At 39.6% G+C, this 22,797-nt stretch overlaps 1 protein-coding gene across 1 annotated transcript in view; it reads right to left on the bottom strand.

The window, feature by feature from the left end:
• ITGBL1 (integrin, beta-like 1 (with EGF-like repeat domains)) overlaps window positions 1-16,801 on the bottom strand; it is a 241,404-nt gene extending 224,603 nt beyond the window's left edge. The window contains exons 1-2 of the mRNA XM_012644458.1: window positions 16,467-16,801; window positions 15,273-15,490 (exon numbers count right to left, since the gene is read on the bottom strand). Coding sequence (XP_012499912.1) covers window positions 15,273-15,490; window positions 16,467-16,567 — 319 coding nt within the window. The 5' untranslated portion in view covers window positions 16,568-16,801. The remainder of the gene's footprint in view (window positions 1-15,272; window positions 15,491-16,466) is intronic.
• Between the last annotated feature and the right edge of the window lie 5,996 nt (window positions 16,802-22,797).

The following is a 22,797-nucleotide window of genomic DNA, read 5'->3' as shown; positions in this document are numbered from 1 at the left end:
AAAGTAAAATGGTTTACATTTGCTTTCTTTTCTTCGTAACCTGAATTCTATTGTTTAAAACTCAAAAGATGGAAATCTGAATAATAATAATAATATGTTGACTGATTCCAATGCTTTTATGAAGTTTTCAAGAAATTCTAAAAATAGCTTTTTCAAAGAACACAATACATCATGCTATAAAAAAAATACTCTTTTAAGGTAGGAAAAGTATGAAAATTAGAGTAATTTAACAAATAATAGATAAATGGCTTACTGACTGTGCACATGAAAACAGACAACAATTGAACCCATCTTGTGACCAGTATCAATAGTTTGGTTTTCATCTAACTGCTGTGCTTTACGGGACTTGGAATGTGCGTTATACTAAGAAGGTGCCATAAAATGACAGATTGGGTATATTTAAGTGTAGTGTTCTTTGACTCACAGGACATTATATGTTTATTTAGTGAATTAATTTTTATGAGATTGATATCAACTCCCTCATCTATTAGATTCTGGATGTATTTTTGCTTTTTAAAAACTTGTTCTTGCCCCTTCACAAAAATACTTGAGATGCCAATATAATTTACTATGTAATTAATATGATTATACTTAAAATAAAAATGAAACATTTATTTCCAAATTAAATGTAAACATCAGTTAGATGTTTACAATCACATCCATCAACTAACTTCACTATTTGAATATCTGCCCTAAATTCTACGGCTGATGAAATTATTGCTGTCAGTGTTTCACATACTCCTGCCACGCCACCATGCAGAGCACAGACATCTGGCTTGGCCCTGTGACTCCTTTTGCCCAGTGATATGTGGATATAAAGTGCAGGTTACTGGGTCTGAGTCAAAGCTGTAAGACACCTCAAATATTAATATTTCCTCCTCTCTCTAGTGCTCCTGTGATCTGCCGTGATGGAAACACACCCTGAAAAGCGTAAGAATAATGTGTAGCCTGGAATCCAGCCTTGCCCAGCTGAGCTGTAGCTCAACTACAACACCCAAGAATGGAAAATAAATATTTGTTTTGTTTTTTTATAAGCCACTGACTTTGGGGGTGGTCTATAACACAGCATTCTTGCAGCACTAACAATAAAGTCGTAAGAGAGAATGTTATAGAAAATAGGATAGTATTCCTGCTCTTTGGGAGTATATAATTGGAGTAATATGGGAATAGCCTGGTAATAACATTGATAACAATAGTAAGACTAGCTGTCGTTGAGCACTTACAGGGAGTTTTCTGAGTCCTACTCACAACACTACTATGAGATGAAGAAACAGAGGCACAAGGAAATTAACTAACTTCCCCAAGTCACACAGCTCATAATGTATAGAGTCAACCTTTGAACCCAGGCAGTCCTTCTCTTTCATTCTCCTCACTATTCTGCTTCTCACACTCTCACTTATGAAAATGACATTTAATTGTTGTGCAGTAATACTGAATATGGTAATTCAAAGCTGCAGAGAAGGGATTTAATATTTCTTGGGCATCTGTTAGCTGGTGGCACTGTGCTACATGGTGCAGATTAATAATAGTGTGCACAGTTATGGTGTTGGGCAACATGTGATAAACATTTAATTTAATCTTTCTCAGGCTCATGCCTTTATCTTTAGAATGGCAAAGTGACTTGACCTACTATAGATTTATTGTGAAAACTTAACACCACACAAGAAGCATATAGCAAAACCCAAATAAATGTTAATTGTATTACCATTACCTTATTTCAAGTTCATAATAAGCTTATGGGATACATTACTGTAATCAAATAGATTTTTTAAGTGCACTCCATAGAATGTTGCCCTTCTAGAAAAGGAATTTGTTTTCTAGACTTTTGCTATTCTCTTCCAAATATCCCCACCCATCATTCATTAGTTGTTCTTCAAACTCATGGTTCTCTTACTAGGTTGCCTAGTTGATTTTTCCATATGGAGGGCAGAAGAGACTATCATGGTTTTTGATAACCACACATCCAGGGGGTAAATTCTGAGATGCACACAAATATCATTACTTTGTTGTACTTTAACAGACTATGTGCAGAAAGTTGGGGGATTAAAGACAAACACGAAGTCTATAAATAGCAATGCCTATACTACAATACCTTGTAGGCACTGGGTACTCATTAAATAATTATTTGTGGAAGTCAGAGTTCTTAAAATACTCAAGGAAAGTAGAGCTTTCAAGGTGCAGGTGACAGGATTTTTCTCTTTAGTGGTCAACTGCAGGAAAGCAAAATCTTTCCAGTCCTTTATCGAACCTGCGGTCACTGGATTCAGCTCCTGCTGCCTTCTGATGGTTCAAGTCTCCCAGCTATGGGGCTGGGTCTGGTCATAAGACATCCTTTTGGAGATGCTTAATAAATGCTTACTGAATTTAACCTAACTGAGGCTCAGAGAAATTAAGTGACTTGCGCAAGATCACACAGTAAGCAACAATGACGGAGAAAGAACAAACAGCTCTTGTTTTTTAATTCCAGTCCCCAAGCATTTTCCAGAGTTGTCTGCCTCTGCATTTCCAACCTACCCAAACCAGCCCACCTAGTTTTCCCAAGGGAAAGATTACTAAATTCCATAAAGACTACATTAATTACATATCAGTGCATTGCCACTCATAAGTCTTAAAATTCGCCATTGGCCTATCAGCAGGGATATTTGAAATACAGAAAGAGTAGAATTTCAGAAATCTTGGGCAGGCAGGATGTCTCCATTGGCCTTCGTATGATGACCCAAAGGGTCTACACATTCATCTTCGAGGTGCAAAGTAAACTGTCATCATGATGATCCAATCAAAATTGTTCACTTTCTATAGACACTTTACTTCCCTCACTCTGCACTGCTATTGGTTCACATTGCTTTGATACCAGAAAGGCTGTACATAAATTAAGAATTTCATGTGTTTGAATTTCTGGAGTTCATTTTAGAAATACTTTAATTTTGTAAGAACAAAAGAGACTTTCTAATGTGACTTATTGATAGCCAAAATATGTAATACACAAAATAACATAATGTCCATGAAAATGACAAATATGTAGATTCAACTCTCCTATCTATCTTTTCTTTCACTTCTAAAGACAAGGAAAATTACAGGCTATGGAGGAGTTTCTTCAATTGCTGACTCAGGAGGATCCTGATTATTTGGATAATAGTTGATGCTAAATGCGATCTCTGTAAGAACTTCAATTACAGCTGAGAAAATGCTCTTTCTTGGTATGACAAGTAATTTTGTCCCAGTGACTTCTGTTACCTCAACTTCTTTTGACATTAAACACATAAGAGGTTCTTTTGCCCAGTACCTTCCCGGCATTTGAGCTTTTATGTGCACACTCTGACATAACACAGAAACGAGAATCAAAATCTGCTTTTCTAAGAAGAAAAAAATAAACATAAATTATATTTTTAAATGTAAAAAATGGAGGTTTCTGAAAATTATGTTCTCATTTCCGTACTCTAAACTTTATGAAAATATTTTCCCTAAATACGTGATTTCAGGACAACCTTAGTTTTATGCTTGAAGAAAAGCCTCCTATTGATTTGGTGGATGGGGAGCAAATTTCTTCTCAGGGTTACTTAGTATGAGAGTTGGAGAAAATTATTTTGACTATCTCTTAAAAGTTATCATAAATATTGAATGAATTTCTACATATAAAAATATTTTCCAGCAAAGCATACTCAAATATAAGTAGATATTTTCTCATTATTCTTTTGTATTATTAATGCAGCATTAATTTCAAGGCTCAAATTCACCCAAGTAGGCAACTAAAGAGAAGTCTATCCATTACATAGTTAACAAATCAAATGTTTCCTTTCTTAAAACAGATGAATTATTTTCATGTCAAGACGGCTGTTGGAGCTTCTATAACTAATGGTGTTGACCAAGAAAGAAATAAAATTGTCTATAACTTGTCTTTTATATTTTGGAGATGGGAAGGCTTAAATGGTGAAGTTATTTGTCTAGAAAAATAACTAGTTTGGTCTAACTATTTTGCACAGCAGAAAATGATAGCTTTGAAAGAGCAGTAATGATCAATTAGGAAATATATTTGCCAAGTTTTCATTTTCTGATTTTGGCTCCTTACTCTCCCCCACTGATTAAGTCAGAAATTTACAATTAATGCCTTACCCTACAAGAACTTTTGAAGTGATACCAAAACTCACTGACCTCTTTAAGAAACAAAACAAAACCAAAAAAAAAAAAAAAAAAAACTGTTTCAGCCTGCCTTTCCCTAGGAAGTTTCCAGATAAAATAACAGAACAGGAAACTAGAGCGGGTAACTATTCCCTTGGAATAAGCTAGTGTTTGAACTAGTGACTATATGCAAACAATTGCAATGACAGGGCTCTTGGCATAGGAACTTATTTTATCGTATAAGCTAAGACTGCAATGGTACAAGGTCACACCAGTCAGCACCCTTATAAAAGTCTTATTTTTCTTTTCCCTTTATAAAGCCATCATTCTTCTACTGAGCCTTAAGTAAGATGATTTAGAATAGACAGGAGAATGAGTTCTATTACAAAATATAGTTTCTCATGCCAGGAAATGTGATTCTTGGAAAGACAAAGCACTCTTTTTCCAAAGAAAATGAGATTTGCAACCTTCTCGCAGCTCTCTATATCAATTCAAGAGTTAATAGAAAAATAGCTTCAGAATTTATACATGCAGAAGCCTAGAAACATCCCAGTAAATTTCCCTGGTTCTTTCAGTCCCAGCAGTACTAGACTTCTCTACCTTCTTACATGTGATTCTTGCCCTTGAATCCCAGACCAGGCTTGGAAGCTAAATTTTCCAAATGACAAAGGTTTCAGATCTATCAGTCACACTGATTTGACATTTCCTTTTACCAAGATCAGCTACTAAACCCGCTGCTATGGTCTGAATGTCAGTTGGACCATTTGTTGAAAACTAATACCCAGTGTGATAGTATGAAGAGGCATAGGGCCTTTAGGAGGTGATTAGGAAATGAGGGATCCACCCTCAGGCATAGGATTAGTGTCCTTATAAAAGAGGCTTGCAGGGGCCTATGTGCCCCTTCCTCCACATGAGGATGTAGTGAGAAGGCACCATCTTTGAGGCAGAGAGCAGCCCTCACCAGACACTGAATCTGCTGGTGCCTTGATCTTGGACTTCCCAGCATCCAGAACCATGAGCAATAAATTTCTGTTGTTTCTAAATTACTCAGTCTAAGGTATTTTTTATAGCAGCCTGAATGGACTAAGACACCTGCCCATGATAAATACTAAAGGGAGTCTTTCAGGTGACATAAAAGGACATTAGAAAGCAATTCAAGTCCACATGAAAAAATAAATAACTCCAGTAAAGAGAACTTTGTACTACTTACTCAACACTGTGCTAGATACTTTTAACATTTCCAGAAAAATATGTAAAATGTGCCAGCATTCAAAGAGTATCTAATATATTTGTGAACATAAACACCTGGAACGGAGTGATGACTTGTGTGGTGTAGACTATATTAAGTGATCAGTGTTGTTAAGATCTGACCAGAGAGGAGGGAAATGGAAAATAGGGTTGACATGCCATTAAAAAGGGGAACCACATTCTAGAAGGTCTTAACGGCCAAGTAGGTTTGAAGCCAAAGTTCAAATTTGATACCCATAGCATATGCCCTCAATATATATTCACAAAGTAAATCAAAGAAGGGCTACAGAACAAGCAGCCAGAATAAATGGTCAGAGTAATCTTTGAAGGGAATTTGCAAAAGCATTGATACTTGACAAAATGTCATTTATGTTGACTTATCAGGTGGTAGTGTGCAGGATAGATAGCAGGAAAGACAGCCTGAAGTGTGATAAGAACTTAACTACTGTTCCTAGTCAAGGGAAACAAAGGCTGAACTAGGGCATGAGTAAAAGAACTGTATTGCATAGAAAATTCAATAAGAACATTACCAACATTGGCAGAATGTGAGAGTAAATGAAAGGATGAGTTAAAGCTGGCCATGGTTTTCTTGGATGATTAAAGAATGCCATCTCCTCCAAGTTTTCTTAGCCTTTCCAACTCCATGTTTTCACATTCTAGGTTTGCTTGGCAACTGTTTGCCAGAGGCATCACTATTTCTGCTCTGACAATAATGACTGCCTTCCTCTTCACTGTTACCACCATTGTTGATTATTAACCCATTTAGACACTTTTACATAAGAATGCATGCCATAGACACAATAGTGATTCGAATCTCATTTATCCACTAAACAAATATTTACTGAGCCCATACAAAGTGCCAATTACTCACTGTAGCGTTCTTCAACCTCATACCTTCCCTTTGAAAAAGTAAGAAGAATAAGCATTATACCAAATATAACTGGATAACTATAGGCTTAGGTGGACATTTTTGTTATCTGCCAAGGTCATATAGTAGATAAGCGGAAATAGAATAGGGCCTATTTCTCCTGTCTCCTAATCCAGTTATCTTTCCATTAACACAAACTGCTTCTTAAGTTAGGGGATCCTAAATCCAGATAGATCTAAAGCTTATGTATGCCATTATTTTATTTGCTTTTTTCTTCTTGCTGAAGTGTGACTAGAAGATTCAGAGGAATTTAGCAAAGAATAAAATTCTGTAACACAAAGTAGAATTATTATTAGAAGCAAGACAACACAAGGAGCAATTATTGCCTAAAAGGTACAGAAAATTGATCATTAGTTTTTTATTTCTAAGACTATGTCTCTCAGAGGGTAGCTGTAAGAAAATCCTGAGTGATTTTTGCCTCCAACCATAGACTCAAGGATTTAGCATGCAACAAAGGGCTTTGCAGAGTTTCTCAATTCTCCACAAAATATATGTGGCATAAAAATATATTAGTGACAAGAGTAGCACTATTAAAAAAGTAGCACTTACAAAAAATAAGAAAAGAAGCTGTTTTCTCTATCTTCACACAGTTTTAGTATTACAATAAGAGGACCCATTTCCAAATATTAATTGTAATTCAAATGTGACTTCCACAGCCTAAAAACATTTAATGGACTGAACAGCGAAAAAAGACAATCAAATGAGGAGTCACCCAAATAATATCTCATTGCCTTCATGGTATTTATCGAGATATTCCCCAATGAGATATTGATGTGTAGCAGGTTTACAAGGTGGTAAGAATCCCAAGGAGCCTTACAAATCCAGAGTGTCGGCATTACAGAGGTCTGAATGTGGACTTGCCTCTCTGCAGCCAGCGGTCTACCAGAAGATGGGCTATGCATGTGTGTCTCTGTGTATAACATTTATACTCACACACACATATACAGGTATGTTTATGCACATATTTATATTTATGTATATATGGTATATGTATATAAAATTAAGGTAGCAAATATGTACACATACATATATATATAAATATGTTTTTATACATAATTTATGCTTGTATAGGCAATCAGAATATGTATGTATAAAGAGAACCTCCTCAGGCCTTGTTATTTATGAATACATATGCATTATACAGAAAGATTTAAAAATACACATATACACATACATATACACATTACATATATGTGTGTATCTTTAATACCTGAGAGCACCAACAAGTAGAAGTCAAGACTTGAAAGATCATGGATGAGCAAGACATGACAGGAATAATAACTAAACTCCTTGGAAAAAATGAACAGAATTTGGCAATGAAATAAAAGCAAAGAAATGTGACAAGAAAGAGGAGTTCAAAGAGGAGAAAGAGGGAATGGCTGAAGTACATGACAGAGTACTGGGAGTTTTAAGAACTAGAATGACTACTATTCAATCTTCAGTTATTTACATTCCTGTGATTAAACAACCCCGACCTCAATGTCTCCAGAATATTCAGTAATGTTTAATACATATTTGAAAACTCTGTGAGAGTTATTTTGATTTTTTTTTTGTATTATGTTGCCTTTTGTATCTTTATAATTGAAAAAGCAGTTTCAGGGATCAACCTATTTGGTATCAACACTTTGAAGGAAATGAAGGAACAGCCTGGAAATACAGACATCTCAGTGGTGGTGAGTATCAGAAGGAGAAAGGCACACCAAGAATTAAGCCCTGGGAATTTGCAGATATCTGAAGGTTTCCAGTAGAGAAACAGAATGAAAGTTCTAAATTCAAAGACAAATGAATTACACAGTTTTGAGGGTAGGGCTCCGGAACACTCCATCCAACCAAGTATGATGGTATAAATCAGGATGAAGATTTCAGAGACAGGAACACAAGAGACAAGTTCTGAGACAAAGACAGAAACAAAGGTCAGAAATGTAGATATCCAGGGAATTGGAGCAGGATGTGGGGAGTTCTGGGCTGAAAGTGCACACGGCCCTCGGCACCATGAAGCAGACGTGTCGTCTGAGGTAAGGCAGTTCCAAAGACTCGCTGATCATCAAAGGAGGAAATGTGAGACATGCATTTAGTCCCAGAGGGAGATATAATATGGAAGAAAAATTGCTTTTTCTAGAATAAATATTTTAGGAGTAGGAATTAAGCTAGAGTAGGAGAGGGGTGTCCAGCCTAAGTAAGCATAGAAACTCCAATGCTTACTATTCACTCCTGTGCTTCTGGCACTGCCGTTATGCCTATTTGGTGCCATTATTGTCCTCTTTTTGCAGATAAGGAAACAGAAGTTGTAATCATTTGAAGTAACTTGCCTGTAGCTCCACCACCAGCACGTAATAATGTCAGATATGGAACCCAGCCAACTCTTGGGCTGTACGTCTCTCTTCCATGATTCAGACGAGAAACGTGGTGCTCCTTATCAGGAATGGTGTGAGAAAGGCTGGGGCCAGAGAAATGAGATCATGTAGATAACCTCTGAAAAGAAGGAAAAGATGCGGCACTTCCATCGTAGATGGAACATAAGCACAGCCAGGCATTAGTGGAGTAGGAACCTCTCCCACTGCACTCTACAGGAGTGTGATTATGCTGCAGCAAATACAGGCCCCCAAAGGTGTTCACACCTTACGTGCAAAAGAGACTTTGCCGACGTGATTACGGTTATGGATCTTGAGATGGGAAGATTATCTGGGTAGGTCCAATCTAGTCATATGAGTCCCGAAAAGTGGAGCACCGGTCAGGCTGTGGTGAAAAGGGACGCAATAACAGAAGGAGCTCAGAGAGATGGCAGCATGAGAGACATCTGACACCCTGCTGCTGTGAGGGCCCGAGAGAGGCTTCTAGGAGATCAGAGAGACCCACCCCCACCCCAGCTGACAACCAGTGAGGAAAGGGGGACCTGGGTCCTGCAACCACATGGAACTAAATTCTCTCAACACCAAAGAACCAGGAAACAGATCCTCTCCTAGAGCCTCTAGAAAAGAACAGAGCCTATGAACACCTTAGCCCTGGCAGTTCCATGTCAAGGGACTGTAAGACCTACAGAACTATATGAAAAGGTATTTGTGTTGCTCGAGCCACAAGGTTTATGATAATTTGTTATAGCAGCAAGAGAAAACTAATACAAGGGCAGGATATGGAACTTAGGAAAATGCCTGGTTTTGGTTTATAACTCCATAGACAGGGAATTCTCCAGACAAAGGATCATATCAGACTCTCTTCTCCTATCAGTCACCCATCCCAAGGTCAATCATAGGTCACAAGGACAGATTCAACATACTGTGCCTGAGGCCCGTAGAGCTGAGCAGCTTTCAGGGGCGGGGAGGTTATGGTACCAAGAGACTTGGAATGTCAGTTTTAGCATCATGTCTCAAAATACATGGAAGACTTTTGAGAACCCGATGGAGGAGACTTATGCTTTGCAAATTTAAAACTTGTAACACAAATAAATTTGTTCCCATATGTTCCCTTTTCTTTCTGGGAAAATTTTACATAAAAAAATAACAGCTGAACTTATCATATTTATACTATTTGATCTAAACACCATACTGTTATAAATATGTTCTTCCAGGTTATCAAGGTGCTGAGATGACCTGGTGCAAGGCCAAAGTACGCCAATCTCTACAGTAGAGCTATAGAGCAATACCCAAACACAGAGGGAAAATGGCATGTATGTCTGGCACTTTCTTTAAGAATGAAAACCTTTAACTTTTAGGTGTTACTTGGGGTATAGCAAGATGTATTTATCCAAAATGGATGAATGTAAGAGAGTAGAGCCCCCCAAAAAGTGGCTTACATGAAGTGGGTAGCTAGTTATGGAGAACTCCTGAATATGTTCTCTAAAATTACAAGAGATGTTAGGACTATGATGAAAACACATCAGAGGAGACAACGTGGAATCCAGAGTCAGTCTGTTCAATAAATTCATTCACAGGCGAAGGGGGTTAAGGAACAGATAATGTTCTAACGTGCGCAGTACCATTGACTCAAGGTCATAGAGGGGATATTTTTAAAAAGCTGGGAGTGGTAAATCCCAGGGGGCTACACAGAGGTGAGGAGTGGAGAAGTAAGACAGAACAAGGATTGAAGAAGGAAGAGAAGCTGGAAAACAGAAAACGACTGAGAAAGAAAACCTAAAGAGTGATCCCATATATAGGCTTGGAGGGAAATTATTCAACAGTCTAAGAAAAATGCAACTGTGAGGGAAAAGCAGGTCAAACGGTCCTCAGACAGACCACAAAGAGCCAGAAAGTCTAGTTCTCATGAATAATTACATAAAATTCTCATACTATTTACTTAACAATGTAAAAGTCAGAAATATCTGTAAGAAAAATTACTAATATTTATATATTACAGATGTTTCAATGTATTTTAATTAGTTTTATATTGTTTGTGTTTATACACATATATATTTTTTAAGAGACAGGGTCTCACTCCATCTCCCGGGCTAAAGTGAGGTGGTGTGATCACTGCTCACGGCAACCTCAAACTCCTGGGCTCATGCGGTCCTCCTGCCTCAGCCTCCTGAGTAGCTGGGATTACAGGTGTGCAGCACCTGGCTATGTTTGTGTTTATACGTATAAACCAATGCTGATAAGAATGTTTTATAGTCTGATAAGTGTATAAATTATATGCATATTAAATATTTATACATAAATATATAAATTATTTGCTATATCATGCAGGATATAAGGTTCTTCAAATCCATAAGGTGTTGTTCCAGAAAAAGATGCTAAATGGCAGAGAAATCAAATAGCTGGCAGAAGGTTAACAATACAAACAAGTCAACCCAAGTTAACAATTCAGACTAGATTCCCATCTAGCCCCAGATCTTTTGGCCAGTGAAGTCCAAAATCTCCTTCTGCTAGCAATAATTCTTCACTTTACAGCAATTCCAGATAAAACTATTTGTTCTACAATAAGAACTTTAACTCATTGATTATGTTATCCGGTTCTTTCTCCTGACTTCTTTATTCCATCCATTCTATCACACTCCCCTATCTTTCAGACTTACAAACTCAGTATCAGTTTTAATTCATCATCTTACTTGTCCTTGAGTACAAATCATATCGATTCTACTTTAGTCTTCAAAATTCATCATAATTCTGCCCTTATTATCTCTCCCCTGGACTATAACTGAAACAGCATTTAAACTGAGTTCTCCCCATTGAGTCCACTACAACCTGCCATGCCCTCAGCACTACCCAGTCGGCCCTCTATATCTGCGGGTTCAACCAAGTGTGGATTGAAAATATGCAGGAAAAAATAACAATGCAACAATACAAAATAATGCAAATTAAAAGCAATACATTATAATTGTTTACCTAGAATTTACATTGAATTAGATATTATATGTGATCTAGAGATGATTTAAAGTACACAGGATATACGTAGGTTATATACAAATATTTTGTCATTTTATAGCAGGGACTTGAGCATCCACGGACTTTGGTACCTGCGAGGAGGTGAAAGTCCCCTAACCAGTCCCCCATGGGTATGAGGGACAACTGTATTTCTTTTTATGAATCAGAGCACTAACCATCACTCCCACATTCAACACACTTAATAGTTCCTGCATGCTTTTTAATCGAACACAAACTTTGCATTCAGGTTCAAAACTCTCCAACAGCTATTAACTCTCAACATATCTTTTACTACTTTCCCCACAGCCCTAAGATCCAGCCAAGCCAAACTTGTAGCCCTCACTATTCCCCAAACACACCTACATGCTTTTCTGCCTCTAAACCTTTGCTTAAATTTTTCTTCACTCAGAATTTGAACAGTCCACATTTGGGATTAAAAACCTCCCTACACTTAAAGACTTAGGTCACATGCTGCCTCTTTCTCAAGAACTTTCAACCACAGCATGTAACCCCTACCTCGGGGAAACCCTCATAGAAACGTGTAGAAACTGCATCCTGCATTGCCTTACAGACATTTAGGACTTGTCTCAGCCTCCCTACTCAATGGTGAGCTGCCATACGTTTCTCATCTTTCTATCCCCTTCAACAGCAGAGAGCCCGGCGAATATGCAGCTCTTCGTACGTGTGTGCTACATTGAATTCTATTCGCTTCCCAGTTACTAAAACTGAAGCTCTTTTAAGCGGCATATTTCAAAAGTGATTTCAAAAGATTTTTAAGAAACCAACATTTTGTTCAAGTGTAATCACAGTTGTCCATGGGGTCACCCAGAGATCCCTTAGAAATATCAACTGAAAGTTCGTTTTCATGAAATCAAACAATCTGCTGTTGTTAAAGACATATTTCACCTAAATTAGTTTATCACTTAATAGACCATTACATCCACAGGAACAATTATTGGGCCAGACCCTTATGTTATAGAGGTCTGACAAAGATTCATATACCATAAACAAGTGGACACCAAAAGTGGACCTAATCACTTTCAACCAGCTCAAACTAAAATAAGTATGTTTCTTATGATTCACAGTAGAAGAATCCCAATGGACTTAATTTTAAAAGGGCATAGTGTCTCTAATACAGCTGCTCTGAAGCTGGGTCAAAATAGTTATCCTTGCTTGACTTTTGGGGCCTTGAATCAATAATGGGCCCAGACTACATGAAGAAAACTAAATCACTATCCCTGCATCAAATGCCCAATGTAAACACAAGGCCAGGCTGTCCATCCATCTACCTGTCGTCAATCCACCCATCCATCTCTCCATCCATCCTTGCATCCATACTCGTCCATCTTTTGTGCATCACTGTAAAAATATTGTTATCTCCACATACACATATTAATATACACTGAGTAATCACTTACTTTGTGTCAACACACTATTCTGTTTTCTGTATGTTAAACCTTGCAACAATTCTGTAAGGTAGTTACTGCTATTATTCCCATTTTACAGATGAGGAAATCAACACTCAGGATGTTTAAGTAACTGCCCAAGTTCATACAGCTGTTAAGTTGTGGAACTTGGATTTGAATTCTGGAAATTTCCCCTGAGAACCCTTAATCAATCTATGATAGACTATCAGAGCAGAATTTTGCTTTCATCACAGATGTTAGAGAGGTCTCTGGAAGTTATCCTATTTCTGGAAAGGACCTACAAGGGCTTATCATAGAGTTAGAGGCCCAGGTGCACACAAAAATAGAAAACCCGCTGTTTCCATCTTACTAGTTATAAAATTGGAACTGTCTCTTGAAAATAAAATTGAGAAGCTAAATTTGAAGCATAGGACCAGCCAGCAAGCCAGCAAGATGGCCCAATGTGCCACGTGTAAGGGTCCCCTCACGGGCCCAGCAAAACATGCGCAGGGACAGATTCTGCCTGAGGCCTGCAGAGTCATCAGTCAGCAAGGTGAGAATGGAAAATGAACACAATTATTTCATTCAGCCTTGCAATAATAAAGAACAGTGTTTCTCCTTCTGTAGAAATGCACACATAACCAAACAAAACCATGCTTGACTCAGTCCTGCATTTCATATCAGGAAGGAAAGAATGTAGTGACTAAGCTGTTATGAGTAAAAACAAATCACTTTCTACGGGAGGAACACAAGAGTGCTGTACACCGTAGCATTCCCTCTGCAGTTTTACAGAAAGGCACCAGCTCAGGTTCTTCAGTAGGGGAGTTGATCTAATGGCACTCATAACTAGTTTCACCAGGTAAAGGCTGATCTCATTTCTCACTTTTTTAATGAAACAATAATAGAAAAAGCCCTGGAAAATTTATTCAAAACTAATGATATTAGAGAGGCCTTGCCAGAGGCAATAAAAGCCAGAGAAGCCAGGTAACAGTTGAATTTGGAATGAAATATGAGACAATACTTAACTTTCATTCCAAAGGGTGCTACCCTTAATAATACTGTAGCTTGTGAGACTGACGAAGTTAAATAACAAGTTGTGGCATTCAATATTTTTAAAGGGTTGAGCCGCAGCCCTCACGGGGTAAACAAACCATATAGATGCACCTGTGTCCCTCTGAATTACTTCTACGACTGTTTTCTCTGCTGCCAAACAGCCGGCATATTAAGTATTCTCACTATGCACTCCTGGGCCCAGGTGCCAAGAAAACACATTTTGCTATAAACTCATTCTTGATCTGTGTTAGTGTTGGGTGTCTTATTAGTCTTAGCTACATTGAGGGCAAAATAAGTTGCTATTTTTTCCCTACATATTTGCCAAACCCTGGCTGGAATGCATTGCATTGTGTTTTTACCAATGGAGTTCCTGTGTCATTCACAATAAACTAATTGAGGTTCTTGGCCTTAAGTAAATGACACCATTTATACGAAACAGGTAAAGAGGTTAAGGGTGTTCCCCATCAAGTAATTTCTTGACACTATCAAATATCAGAACCTGAATCATTCCTTAAAAATATACAAGAGAAATGAATGTGTTTTTCACTCTACCCTTACGAAATACCAAGTTTCACTGCAGCTAAAAATCCAAGCAGCTAAAACAATACAAGAGCAATCGCTTCTAAGTAAATACGTGCATGTTTATTTTTTTTCCTTGTTAACAGTTTTATAATATGCACCCCTGCCTGTGAACTATATCCTAAGTTATGAGAGGGCAAATCAGAGTTCAAAGACACAATCTGCCCCACTGGAATCCAGGAAAATAATACCCCCCTGTGTGTCCTAGGTAAAAATAAAATACAGGCTATGTTCTTCAAATATTATGATTAACATTCTTGACAGGGGTAGGAGAGCGCAGCAAAAAACTCCGTTTGTGAGGACGTTGGGGAATGTTGCCTGTAATAAGGAACTTAAACAGAGGCAAGTGAATGAAACTCACAAATATCATTTCCATTTAAGTTTGCACCCTAGGGGGGAGAAAAGTATTGTAATAAATGATTTCAGAATTGACCAGCAAAAAGTACGACCTCCACCATGGTAATAACTTACTTGGTGTGTATCTGAAGGAAGGTGTGTCCCACCCTTCACTTCTCTGTGAAGTGGTAGAGATCCCAGGAGGGGAGTGCTGACCTCACAAGGAAGGAGACAGCGCCGCCCCCTTACCTGCACAGGTGCTCCCGTCGTAGGTCTCGCACACCCACTCGTGGCACTCGCACAGGGGCCCGAAGTACGTGCCCGGCTCGGTCACGTGGCAGATGCACACGCCGCAGTCGCACCGGCCGCGGCCGTGGCACAGAGCGCCCCCTGGCGGCTGCCCTGGCGCGCGGCACCGGCGCTCCGACTCGGCCCGGGACAGCCTGCAGGCGGCGCCCGACCAGCTCCTGCGTGGGGGACAAATGCCAGGCCAGGCCATGGTCAGACTCAGACACTGCCCCTCTGCTTGGAGCCCATGCTTCCTCCCCAGAGACCCCTCCGAATGGAGAACCTTCCTCCCCATAGAGGGGAGCCTGAGGCCTACATTCCTGTGGGGGATACGCGAATCCTAGAAGGGCTGTGTTTCCCCAAGCAAACAGGTACCACCCACCTGAGAAATGATCATGACCCAAAACGTCTAAGGATGATCTGCCCACCTGAACATAGCACCTTCTTCCAGGTGGGCAGAGGCGATCCATGCCCCTGCCCGTTGCCAGTTTGTCCCTGAATCTTATATTCACATTTAAATTAAATACAAATTAATCCAAAGTATGATACTTGGCTGCCTTTTCTTTTCGGTTCTCTTTTGAAAAATGTCCGCTTGCTATCTGATGGCCAAGGGGCAGTTATTTTATGAAAAAGAAGAGATGAATATATAGAAAGAGTTATACATATTATGATAGGGTAGGGCATACCGTTTTTTAAAATTTGAATTAAACAATCTTTGCAAACTCATCTTTTAAAAAGTTTAGTCTAGCTATTGCGATGCACTTCAAAGTCTTTTTCAGAATGTAACGTAATACCAAATGTAATATATGTTGATGGTGTTAGGAAACCAAAATAATGTTGCCTTTTAAGCTAAGAGAGCATGCAGGTACACATAGGACTACCTTTAACTCCTGGCAGAAATCCCTCCTGACATGCATTTGCAGAGGAGGAAATATTTTTATTCAATGATTGTATTTTGCCAAAGGAAAAGCAGAAGGACAGAGACAGGGAAATGCACAGTGTAAATATAAGGAAAGGAAAAGGAACAGGTTGAAAACAGTTTATCCCATGTCCAGCGTAGTAACTCCTCTTGGCTTAGGACAGCCATCCTGCAAGCTTGAGCCCTGCCACACAAGCAGGACAGGTCTGTCTTAAAGAATAACAAACCAAACTTACCTCAGAGACGGAGGCGAGAAGCTTTGAGGAACAGCTGACAGCCCAGCGAAGAGGAGGGAGGACGCCAGCAGCAAGAAGTTCCTGAATCCTGGGGGACGCATGCTGAGCTCCCGGGCTGCGCAGGGCCAGCTGCACTTCTGCAAGGTGGGGCTCACAGCAGGAGGGACAGGAAGGAGAGGTGCCACCAGCAGATGGCCGGGCAGACGGACCCACGGACACCCAGGCTTGCAGGCCCGGGACTCCACCCGGAGTTGCGATTGCGTTGATGAGCTGCCTGCGAGGATTTGGGCAGCGGCACTGCTCTGGGCGGGGTGCTGGTGCCAAACCCCTCGGTGGAGAGTCTAGGCAGGGAAGTAATTAGAAACAGTTGTACAAGCAGATGGTTTATTTTGACATTAAAAAAAAAAAAGTGTCCTGTTCACAGATTTGAGAAAATCGTTTCTTTCTTCAAGTACAGGCCCCAGAAATATTTGACAAGAGAATATTTGGGCTGGCTCATGTTAAAGGGGCGGTTAAAATAATCCCCAAGTCCTGAAGAGGAAGGGCGAGGCCAGTGACACTGGGTGTGAACACTTAGGTGGTGAATTGCTGTCACCACGGGCTTTTTAAGAAGACGCAGTCTTTGGGGTTTGGGTTGTGGGGGCAAGCAAATCTGGCAAAAGCAACTTTTTCTTGTATTTGTTATCCTTTATTTTAAACGGTGGGCATTTCATTTCTGAAGTCTTTAAAAAGTGTGTCATGCTTCCAGTTCTTCAGGCCAGTAGCTTATCGCACCACATTTTTTCTTGACTTGGACAGTTCAAATTGTAGTTGTCCCAAATTCACCCCATTCTCCCCCATGCATCAAGTATGAGGAAACAAAATTAAATGTTTGTTTAGAGTGTAAGCTACACTGAAAAATTATCAGTGTCACTCACTAAGTACCTACTACCTGCCAGTCATTTAGGATATTCTCTCTAATTGTGACAATAATCACACATTCACTTACTCATTTGGCAAATGTGGATTTAGCCTCTATCATGTGCCAGGCTCTGTGCCAGATAGAAGGGACACAGCAGCAAACTAAAAAGAGATGATCCCTGCTCTCTCTGCATCCAGTGGGCTAGTGAGACATTAATCAAAACAAAAACAAATACAAAAGGACAAATGGTTGCAAGTGCAATGAAAAGTTACTTCCCAATTAGATACAGGCACCTGATCTAATCTAAGATGATGACATTTGAATTAAAGACCGAAAAAAAAGAATAGAATTAAGTTGGGTGGAAATAAGAAGGAGGTGGCAGAGAGTGGGGAAGCATTCTTATTCCCACCTTAAAGATAAAGAAACTGAGGCCCAAGGGGTCAGCCAATTTGCTCAAATTCACACAGGAAGTTAGAGTGGTGTTTCAGCAGATATTCACGGTAACCTAAAGCACACACGCTGTTCCCTACATTTGTGGTCACCTGGAAAAAGTGTGTAGAGGGTTATATAGAGGGAAGAAAACATTTCTTCACTCTAAGTAAGGCGCTTTAGATGCGCCGTTTTCTCATGAAATAGAAATATCCAAGAATCATCTGTGGTTCTGTGGTTTTAAAATCAGGGATGAGCTATAACAGGGTGACATCTCTCCCTGTCATTTACATGAATAGATATAAGGGCAAGACTACTGCAACATTTGCCTGCTGGAGCGAGAAGGCAAATGAGGATCCTCTGATCACAGCTCATCCTGTGGTCTATTTCTACCCTGGTCTCCGCCTTGTACTAGGAGCGGCTTTGCATGGGGCAGGTCTCTGTGACTACCTCAGCCCACGCAGTTAAATCTCCAAATGGCTGACCTTTTGTCAATCCTTAGACCCATGTGTGTACGCACTGGTAGGGGGTCTTCCATTAACAGGGCAGACTAGGAACAGGCGTGCACAGTCCTGGGAGAAGTATTGGAGGATGTTCAGGCAGGGAATTCCGGGATCTTGGAAACCCAGAGTGTGGCTTAGAAGGAAAGACACAGGCTCTGGGTTGCCAGGTACCCTGGGTCACATGAACAAGTCATCTTGTGGGGAGGGGTCTCTCTGAAGGAGAGACAGAATGGAAGTGCTAAATCAGTGGTTCTCAAAGCATGGTCCATGGAGCAGCAACATAAGCATCATCTGGAAATTTGTTAGAAATGTAAGTTCTCAGGCCCCAACTCCAGATCTAATGAATCACAGAGTGCATTTCAGTAACATCCCAAGAAATCTATTTGCATATTATAACTTGAGAAGTCTTACGAATCACAGGGCCCAGGGCTGTGCCTGAGGGTGCCTGGATCTAAGAGTGGTATTCCACTCACTCCCAGCACAACTTCTAGAGTTACATTCATTCCTTCCTACCCACATGCAAGACTATGAGGACATAGGACTGGGCTTTCTTGCCAACATCTAGAAACCTTGGTGACTCAGAGAATACGGGAATAGTAGAAGAGAAGCTTTAATTCCAAAGCCTGACTAGGAATTTGCAATGAAAACATAGGAGTTTTAATAAATGAGTCATGTATTGTTTACTTTTTGCATATTTTCCAAGGGGAAAAAAGAATCATTGTGAAATAGGGACCTGATGTCTGAACATTTCTTTCATGGATTAAAATGATCTTTTTAACCTGTAGTACTATCATACAGTGTAGTATCCAATGAGCAATATTGTCTTTAATATATTAAAGTCTGTAGCTGTGAAGTAAAGACAGTATGTACTGGGGGCCTGAGAGAATTAAAAATTCAGGTCATTATATTACTGTGACTCAGAAATAATATTCCTAGTAAGCTGAAATAGTTATATTGTGGCTGACTTGGTGACTCAGTAGAAAGACTTGTATCCACAGGAACTCTGTTAAAATGAAAGGATAACTTTAATTTTATTCCTTTTTTAGCAAGCTTGGATATTTTTTTCCTGCCAAAGCATTAAATGCCTTAGAAATACCCACTTCCTTCCCTTTCCCAGTTTGAAGAACCTCTAGGACACACATGCCGCATGGAGGGCCCTGGGTTTCTCACTTCACCCGGCCGAGAAGACTCCACGCCGGCGTCCAGACAAAGCAGTGGATCGCACAGTGAAGGGTGCCTGAGAGAATCTGGTGCATCTGGAACCAAACTCGAAGAGATTGAAAGCATCTTAGTCCTTGAATGTAGCCCTTAAGTCGTCAGGCTACAAAATTGTAGAGTTTCGGGAGTCAAGGAAATTTGCACAGTTTCTCTGGATCAAAATCAAATTTTTTGAAAACATACACTATACCTGCCAAGTGATTAGGCAGATTTGGTAAGAAAACAAAAATTAAGAGGAACACATCCCTTCCTGAGAATTGCTCTGAAGTTTTTACCCCTTGGTTCCAGGTCTACTCCAAGAGGCCATTTAAAATAAGATCCTGGCCACTAGCCTTGACTCAAATATTTGAAGATATAATAATGTGTCCTCCAGCCCTACTACCTGTCCACATACTCGCCAAGTAAGTCTATACTTTTTAAAGATAAATATTTTTGTTTCCTTCATCTCCTTATGTATTACAACTTTTAAGCCTGCAATACCCCGATTTCCTGAGTGTTTTTGCTTTACCTGTGGTGGATGCCCTTTGTAAAGTATGATATACACAACTGAAACCGTTAAAGTTGGTCTGGTCTAATGTATGTAGGGCAGATCAGTACTTTCAACATTTTTGTTTCATATGCTACATTTATACTGGTAATAGTGAAGATCACATTAGCTTTTTTGACTGCTACATTGCTCTAATTGTATGCATGTACAAGTGTATTTTTCCCCTAAACACAAATTGATCTTTGTCTTTGTTAAATTTTATCTAGGCTCAGCTTTTTCATCTAGACAGTAAAAACCATTATAGATACTGCTTTCATATTTCTTTCACCCTCCCCAAAGTATATATTAATATGATGAGCATACCTTCTGTCTCTTTATCCAAATAATTGATAAGATAGTTGAAAAAAATCAGGGTGAGGACCATGCTTGGATAAGACCTTTCTTCAAGACAATACCAGTCCCTAGTGAACAGGTAATCCAACCACTTACCAGTGTACTGAATTGTCTGGTATCAGCCTATCTCTTCCTTTTGTTCACAAGAATATTATGAAAGATCCTATCAGCTGCCTTACTATTCTTAGTTTACCAAGTAAAACTTGGGCTTTCGCACCTTTTCTGTCATCATCTAAAACAGTGCCCAATACATATTATATGCTCAATATTTATTTATGGCGTGATTAAATTAACCGAAAATGATGCACAGCATGAATAATAGATCTATGAGTCAACAAAGGATGCAGGTGATATAGTGGATTTGGATCAGTTGTCAGATGACATCTGTGGCCTTTAGTATCCTCCTGACATCACTGTGGAGTCAACTCGAAACCACAGAACACCAGATTCTTTTCCTATACTCCCAATTTTTGTTAACTATATCATTTTTTTACCTAATCCCCACAGTCATACTCCTGAGAGTTACCTTTGGTTCCTCTCTATTCATTTGGATTATCCAGTAAATCCTGAATTATATTGAGTCTACCTCCTAGTAATCCAGCCTTCCACTTCGACATGTTTACTTCAGATCTTTATCTTCTGTCTTGCACACTATTGCCATATTCTCCCAGCTTGTCTCACTATGTTCATTCTCATGCTTTTGTGTCTACCCTTACTCTGCTTCCTAGGACATCTTTCTAGCATATAAATTTCATCACATCCATTTCCTATTGAAAACTGTCTTAATAGTTCTCCCTTGTTTGTAGTATAGAGCCAAGACTCTGTAAGTTCCTATAAAGTACTTTGTGCTTGGACTCTGACTGTCTCCATAGTGGATGTTATTATGGTTCTACATCCAGACCCTCTCTCCAGGGCCCATGCAGCCACCTCCTAGCTGATGGAAGTATCGGCTTCTGCACACTTTTCATTGGGAATTGCCCTCTGCCTGAGAGAACAGCCTTCCCTAAGGCTGATCACTCAGATTCAATACAGTTCCCTAATCTCCACCTCCAACATAGGCAACCTTAAGCCCCTCGCATTTGGCAATTGTAGAGCTAAACAGCTCCACCATTTGTGCTCCATGTCAACAACACAGAAAGACTCAAAAACTGAAGGCAACGAGATGTGTGAGGCGTGAGGTTGAACAAGAAGATTGTATCAATACCTTTACAGGAGCAATTGGACCTCAATTCTCCACCTATGCTCCATTCAGCTAGGGAATTACCTCTTTTCAAGCCCTATTGAGACACTAGACTCCAGACTCAGGAATACTGTTCACAGCAGAGGCCAAAATGGAAGAAAACAGAGATTAAGTGAAAATGGACCCTCTGAACAATGATAATCCAGCTCCTTCCCCTGCCTGGTCTATGGCCAGTCTTATTTCCATTGGGCTATTAATTAAATTATTAGTTTTTGCAAAATTGAACATATATAGAAAAGCAAGCCATGGATGTGGATGTGGACATTTGAAGTTCCCATAAAGAAAATCCAGCTCTGTGAAGCTCACCCTCCCTGGGTCCCACTAACATACTCTGAATTTACACTCAGATTTTCAGCACCACACTCTTGATAAAAAGAACACTAAAGATTACTAGGCACCAGAACTTCAAGGAGACTTTTGGAAAGGCAGAAATCAAAGCAAACAAGCAACTAAACAAACAGATGCACAAATGAAAAAATCTCAGATGAAATAGATGATGAAGGCAATAGGAGGTAACTTGAATAAAAACGTATAATCCCTCTCCTCAGAGATCTGAGAAGATCTGGATTTGCAAGAATATGCAGCCATAGGAGTAGGACAATCAAAAAGAAACAAAGCGCCCTTAGAAGTTAATTATACAATAGCTGGAAAGAAGTTGCTAAAAGGATTGAAAAACAAAGATGAAGAGAAGTCTCCTAAAAAATAAAATCAAAACAGAGATTTGAATAAAGAATTAAAAATTCAATGCCTGATCTATGAGACTCAGTATCTAACTAATAGCAATTCTGGAAAGAGTATAAGAAAAATAATGAAGGGGATAAAATTACTAAAGAAGCCCAGAGGAGCCAAGATGGCGGATGAGACAAGCCGCCAGTCAGAAGGTCTCTGCAAAAAAGACGAATTTTAGAAGAAAGAGAAAAAAATAAGTGAGCAGAGAAACATAGATCGGGTGAGGGTCAAAAGGAAGGGTGCCTGAAACTACAGGAGACTCCACGGGGAGACGTTGTGGAGGAGAACTGGAAGGAGAGAGGTCCCGAGAGGCTTGGAGAGCAGCAACAAGGGTAGGTGGAGCGGTTAACTTCCCCTCCCTTGCATCTCGGACTGCGGGTGGCTCCTGAGTGGCTGGAGAGACCTGCCGACACCAGCCCAGAGACGGCTGC

Source organism: Propithecus coquereli, unplaced genomic scaffold, assembly GCF_000956105.1.
Source record: "Propithecus coquereli isolate 6110/MARCELLA unplaced genomic scaffold, Pcoq_1.0 Scaffold212, whole genome shotgun sequence".
In the NCBI taxonomy this organism is placed as follows: domain Eukaryota; kingdom Metazoa; phylum Chordata; class Mammalia; order Primates; family Indriidae; genus Propithecus; species Propithecus coquereli.
The sequence above is the reverse complement of the archived record's forward strand: the minus strand, read 5'-3'. Positions and strand labels throughout refer to the sequence as shown.